The 6685-nt window shown below is 46.3% G+C and overlaps 1 protein-coding gene across 1 annotated transcript; it reads right to left on the reverse strand.

The window, feature by feature from the left end:
- Window positions 1–1018: 1018 nt before the first annotated feature.
- LOC135533389 (chondroitin sulfate synthase 1-like) lies at window positions 1019–6095 on the reverse strand. The gene has a single exon (XM_064960731.1). It carries the CDS (start codon window positions 5203–5205, stop codon window positions 3610–3612), a length of 1596 nt encoding a protein of 531 aa, XP_064816803.1. The 5' UTR covers window positions 5206–6095; the 3' UTR covers window positions 1019–3609.
- Between the last annotated feature and the right edge of the window lie 590 nt (window positions 6096–6685).

Raw genomic sequence — 6685 nt, forward strand, 5'->3', positions numbered from 1 at the left:
CACAGCGTGTATCTGAACGGCCTGTGACTGGGTCTCTCCTCTCTGACTTCTAGAAGACACAGGATGCCATATGGCTGCGTTCTATTAAAGCTCACCACATGCTTCATAGAGCTAGGCCTAGGAGATCAGCTACAGCCACGATTCATAAGTTGTGTTGCATCCCAAATGGTGCCCTATTTCATATGTAGTGCACTACTTCTGACCATGGTACATAGAGCTCTTGTCAAAAGTAGTGCACTATGTAGGGAATAGAGTGCCATTTGGAACATAAGCTTAATAATGTCCTTGTTTCAGTTGTCTCTCGGAGGAGATTCAGAAAACAAACTCTAGTCTCCTCCAGGCAGCCTCACTCCAGGGCACTTCTGTCCATGAGAACATACAGTACACTTTGATAATACATTTACTCCTAAATAATAATAATAATAAAATAATAGACTTGATTATGTTGCTCTTGTAGATGTGCTCAAAGCAGGAGCAAAAGTCTCCCCATCCACTATTAACGTGCTGCCCCACCTGGGCGATGCACGGGAACCATTTGGCCCCAGAAAGCATGCCAGTCACCAGCTTCCATAATGAAGAGGAGGGTTATTAGGAGGCAAGAGATGATTAGGTGGCCATGATGTTATGAAGCCAGGCTGGGAATTGAATACACCGGGGTTATCATATGACTATTCAGATGTTGTACATATGATTTTGAAAATAATAGGCAAACACTTATGCTGAGCAAATCTCTTGTCCAGGCCCATTTATGGTAGCCTGGTCCCAGATCAGTTTATGCCATCATGCCAACTCATTGTCAAGGAGTTGACATGATAGAATATACAGATCTGGGACCAGGGTACATTTATGGATCCTACTGTAATTTGTCCCATTCAAGCTTTGACAGTCATCACCAAAGTTGGTACTACTATTGTTATGTCTTGACATGTCTTGCCTGTAAAATGCAACGGTCATCATTTAAAATGGCCACATGGTCAATGAATGCCTATCTAAAACAAGTACACCACCACAACAAAAGCATTTTTGATAAACATTTTTCATTTTATTTCTTAAATATAAAACCTTTCCCAGTTGGATAGGGCTGAATGAACAACAGAAATATTAAAAATCCCCAGAAAACCAAGACTATTATGGTAGAGCACAGTTGTCCCTCCTGCTCCAAGTGTAGCTGACCCCGTCCTCTCCTGGGCCTAAAGACTGTGTGGAGTAGAGGAGACCCTTAAACCAGGGGAGTGCTGCTGCACAGAAGACATTCTCCTAAATAGACAGCTGTATGGACAGGGACCAGATAATTCATAGAATTATAATTCATTCTCAGAGTTCTACACTGAACAGAAATAGAAACGCAACATGTAAAGTGTTGGTTCCATGTTTCATGAACTGAAATAAAATATCCCAGAAATGTTCCATACTCACAAAAAGGTTACTTCCCTGTTAGTGAGCATTTCTCCTTTTCCAGATAATCCACCCACCTGACAGGTGTGGCATGTCAAGAAGCTGATTAAACAGCAGGATCATTACACATGTGTACCTTGTGCTGGGGACAATAAAAGGCCACTCTATAATGTGCAGTTTTATCACACAACACAATGCCACAGATATCCCAAGTTTTGGGGAACATGCAGTTGGCATGCTGACTGTTGCCATAAGCCGACTCCAACATCGTTTTAGAGAATTTGGCAGTACGTCAAACCGGCCTCACAACCGCAGACCACTTGTATGGCATCATGTGTGCGAACGGTTTGCTGATGTCAACATTATGAACAGAGTGCCCCATGGTGGCGATGGGATTATGGTATGGACAGGCATAAGCTACGGACAACAAGCACAATTGCATTTTATCGATGGCAATTTGAATGCACAGAAATATCGTGGCGAGATCCTGAGGACCATTGTGAGGCCCATTTCTTTTAAGGTGTCTTTGACCAACACATCTGTATTCCCAGTCATGTGAAATCCGTAGATTCATTAATTAATTAAAATTGACTGATTTCCTCATATGAATTGTAACTCAGTAAAATCTTTGAAATTATTGCATTTATATTTTTGTTCAGTATAAAATCAGATTTAATTCTAAGAGTTCTATTCTAATTCATTGTACCAATGGGTGCTGAGAAGGTTCTGGAATTTACTCCAAGGGTTCTGAAATGATTTAGAATTCCTTCCAGTTCTATGAAGGAGCACAGCATTCCCTGACCTTCCCCTTCCTTTGTTCCTAAATCTGGATGACTAGTTTGATATAGGCCTTAGATTCCTCATGAGAGCAAAGAGCTGGCGCCAGGACGGTGCTTCCTCACTCACTATACCTCTTCATCTACAGTACATGTCATGTTTGTGTCTGCACCTCCTAGAAAACAACATGACACACAACACCTAAACAACACTGTGCAAAAACTCTTTGGTAATCAGATGAGTTTGAGAGAGAAACAAAAACAAAAGGAAAATGGAAAAACAACAATCCAACAACAGATGGGTATACAATTTTTCTAATATACATATTCCAACAGTCAGGTAACAGAGAATGGAGACTGCAAATTCAATAAATTAGACAGCGGAGGATGAATTGCAGATATTAAATCCAGCAGTTGTGTTCACAGAAGTAAATAAAAAGAAAATCTAAAATCAATTGAAAAAAAACAACAGTGTTATTCTGTATTATAAACAAATCAAAAGGAATCAAAATGGTCCTTTAGTCTTAATTCAAATTGCTTTTCATCTAAGTCAACCTTCTTCAATGATGAAATGTTTGTTCATATCAACCTCCTGTAAACATTCACAATCAAGAGTACAGTTCCATTTAGAGCACTGCTGGTCTGTGAAGATGACAACATCCATCTTCTCCACACACAAGACAAGCGCTACACCTTTTAAAGAGCTTGTACATGCACATCACTGAGGTACACATAATATAACCCCGAATATCACCACATCCCTCCCATACTCTCTTTATACATCATGTAGTTCCCAGACACTTTCGCCCAAATGGGAAGAGTCTGGTGGACCAACGCATCAAACTTGGCCTTCGTTAGTCAATACAGAATGACTGTGAGAAACTCCTGGCGCATTGGCTTAATCTACCAACCAATCATCTCCCATAACACGCCTCACAGTTGTGTGATTTGCTCAAATTAAATGATGACAGGTACTTGACTCAGTAGGTCACTGCCATAGAAATCTATGGTCACTCCCACTAAGGCAAACTTTGAATTGTTGAAATCCCAGGCTTTTATGTGCAACAACCTGGAGACAAGGTTACTGTACAAATAACACAGAATGGTCTTTATTACTATACTGGTAGAATAAGACATCAGAGCACGTTGTTCTTGCGTCCAGAGTTATGGTAGGCTCATCCAAAGGAATATTCATCAAGATGCTTTATTTTTCAGCTTTAATGAAAACATCTTCTACAGTTTTGTCTCAGTCAGTTCAACGTTCACGTGTTTTCTTTAAAAAAAGCAGATTTCCAAAATATATCCAAGTCTTTTTTGTTTCTGTAAAAAATAAATTAGGTAGTTAAAAATGCTGCTAAGACAAATGGGAAGAGGGAAAGACACCCAGGCCTGGGAAACTCCACATACTGCTTTCGTCAGTCCTGGCCGGAGTGCTTTCTCACGCTGTCCTGAGGGATTCGTTATTTGAGCTCCCGACCTTCCGGAAGCCGTGGTCGTTCTTCTCGAGCCACAGTTCAGCCAGCTGCTGTGTCGAGCCGTGCGACGAGGCTTTGGAGCCCAGGCACATCTTGTACTGGTTGGGCTCCAGGTTGGGGTCGCACACTACTGGATGGTGAACGTGTATGATCCCCGGGTCCGTGCTCCGGAACAACCGGATCCCTGATTGGACAAACTTGTTAAAGAGGTCCACGTCCTCCAAACCCCACCCTTGGATGGAGGTGTCAAAGCCCCCGGCCCCGACCAGGTCGCCCTTGTAAACACAGACAATGCCGAAGCCGTAGTGACGCCACAGACCCGTCTTGGCGGTGAACACATAGTGGTTCTCACTGGGCACCTTACCGGCGTAAACCACCTTGGGGTCGTACTGACTGAAGATGATGGGGAAGTAGGTCTGCTCCCCCAGGACCGTGTTACTCCGGCACCTCTTGAGGAAGTCTGTTGTGAAGAGCAGGTCCACGTCGCAATAGAAGAGTAGCGAGTCGTTGGAGAAGTGGGCCGAGCCCACCTCCAGAGCCAAGGCCCGGGAGAAGGAGCCCGACACGGGCTGGATCTCCATCTCGGCACGGGGGTACTTGATGTGGTACTCCCTCATCAGCTCCACCTGCTTGACCCGCTCTGTGTTGTTGTCGGTGCTGAAGAGGAGGATGAGCAGCTTGACGTTCTGGTTGGGGATCAGGCACACCCGTTCTAAATTGGTCATGAAGCGGACAAAGATGTCGTAGCGTCCGGATAGCGGCACCAGTATGTTGACCTTAGGCTCCTTCGGCTCCTTCTGGTCCTGGCTAGAGCTGGACAGCTTGAAGGGCACAAACATCTTGAGGGAGTTGGAGAGGAAGGACAGGGAGTCAGAGTCCTGGTTGATGCTGCTGGCGAGAGCCTTGTCGTCCATCTCCTCTTCCTCTCTGAACTGGATCTGGCTGAAGGTCTGCTGGAGGTAGGCATGTCTCCTCACCGGCACCGTCATGGTCTTCCCTTTGTGCTTCTTGTAGAGGAGCAACAGGTCCAGCACGTACTCCGCCCCGTACATGGGGTTGACCCGCCGGTAGCCGTACTGGATCTCCTTGAAGTCGATCACTCGTCCCCGCGTCTTGGCGTTGGCGTTAATCATCTCCATCACCTGCATGATGATGTCATCCAGGGCCAGATGCTGGGAGGAGTCCATTCCCCGGCGGGGGGGTTGGCCGTCAGACGAGGAGAACAGGTACTTGCCCGTCAGGAACTCCCACTCCAGGACCTCCTCGCGGAGCCGAGGGTGGAACCTCATGAAGGATGGAGGCATGCCCAACTGCAGGTCCTCTCGGCTGGGCTCGGCCGCCCCGTAGCGGCACATCTGGACGATCTCACGGTGGAGCTGGACGGTGCGGTGGCGGAGCTGGGCGATCTTGCGGCTGAGCATGTAGCTGTGCAGGCGGTACTGGTAGGGCGGGTTCTTGTTGGGGTGCAGGGTGATGGCCCGGTGGATCTTGCTATTGTGGAGGTCGCGGATGTATCCCTTCTTGTTGGGCTCGTAGTTCTCGTAGAACAGCTGCTGCATCTGGGGAGAGAAGAGAGGGAGACAACGGCTGAGGTTACATCAAATAAACACAATATGGCACAATAGAACACATGCATTATATAGACTAGGCCCTGTGTGGGAGTGTATAAAAGCACAACGCATACAGAGCGCGCTCTAGGACAGAAAACATTCTGCCCTCTAAAATGTGAAAATAGCAAAAAACAAGTTGCACAACACAGCTTGATCCCAGTTGACCCCTGTTGACCCCTCTCCACTGCCTGTACTTGTATACTGCTCCACTGAGGATTTAAGGTGGATGTCTACATGAATGTAAACTCCTGCAGCCCAACAGAGATGTTATTTTTATCAGACGTCCTGCTGCTAATGCAAAGTGCAAATTAGAACAGGCTCAAGGAATGCCTTCTGGAGGTGAGCTCCGAGCTTCCAGAGCCCTCATATTGACCAGGGAGCGGGTAAGCCTCGACGGTTCCATGAGTGTTGACTGCAAACCTGTTGAGGCTTTACAAACCTAATGTTCCCCCAATCACAGGGGGCCGTGTGAGTAAACTGTGGGACAGCTGCTGAGGCCCCTGTTGGCAGCGACTCAAGCGTGGCCAAGAAGGAAGGGTCTGTGTTGTTGACCAATCCAATGAAGGGAGTCTTCAGAGGTCTATTTGCGAAAGACAGACACCGCTCAGAAAAAGGCCTCCAATTTTGAGAAGGACGGCTCTGGAATGCAGCCACAAACCCAGTCCCTTGGGGGAAAGGCAATACACAGAATCGGACAGGATCGGTATAGAGGCCAGGCCTGATAGTTTTAGAAAAGCGATACCTAACTAGTGTAAGTACGGCTGGTCACAAGAACTCACTGAATAAGTCTCTTTGCTTTTCCATGGGCTCTGCCCCTGCCTTCCTGCACCTAGGAGGAGTTGGAACGTGGCCAACCATAAAATCAAGCAGTCTGATCAATGGAAATCTTGAGCAAACCCCAAGCTTTAGAGTGTGAGGGGTCAGGTAGGCTATTACATCAGAACCAAGGGGGCTATGACATGGCAGCCTTACACACATGTATTTAATGAGCATATAAAATAAGATCTAGGAAAAAGATTGTTGCAGTCGTCAACCTCTACACGTGTCCATGTTTCACTGGTTCTGAGAAGTGACTGGCAAATAGCCCTCTTTGGACACCAAACCAGCGGGTGCATCTTTATATTATAAAGTGGCTTCCTCTCCATCTCTCCTTCCCATCATCTCCTTCCATACATTGGAGAAGTCAGTGACATGGAGAGGATCTCTTCTCCTTTGTTCTGAGAGGTGGCCAAATGAAGATCCCCTCTCCTTTGTTCTGAGAGGTGGCCAAATGAAGATCCCCTCTCCTTTGTTCTGAGAGGTGGCCAAATGAAAATCCTCTCTCCTTTGTTCTGAGAGGTGGCCAAATGAAGATCCCCTCTCCTTTGTTCTGAGAGGTGGCCAAATGAAGATCCCCTCTCCTTTGTTCTGAGAGGTGGCCAAATGAAGA

Source organism: Oncorhynchus masou, unplaced genomic scaffold (assembly GCF_036934945.1).
Source record: "Oncorhynchus masou masou isolate Uvic2021 unplaced genomic scaffold, UVic_Omas_1.1 unplaced_scaffold_2353, whole genome shotgun sequence".
NCBI classification, from domain to species: Eukaryota; Metazoa; Chordata; class Actinopteri; order Salmoniformes; family Salmonidae; genus Oncorhynchus; species Oncorhynchus masou.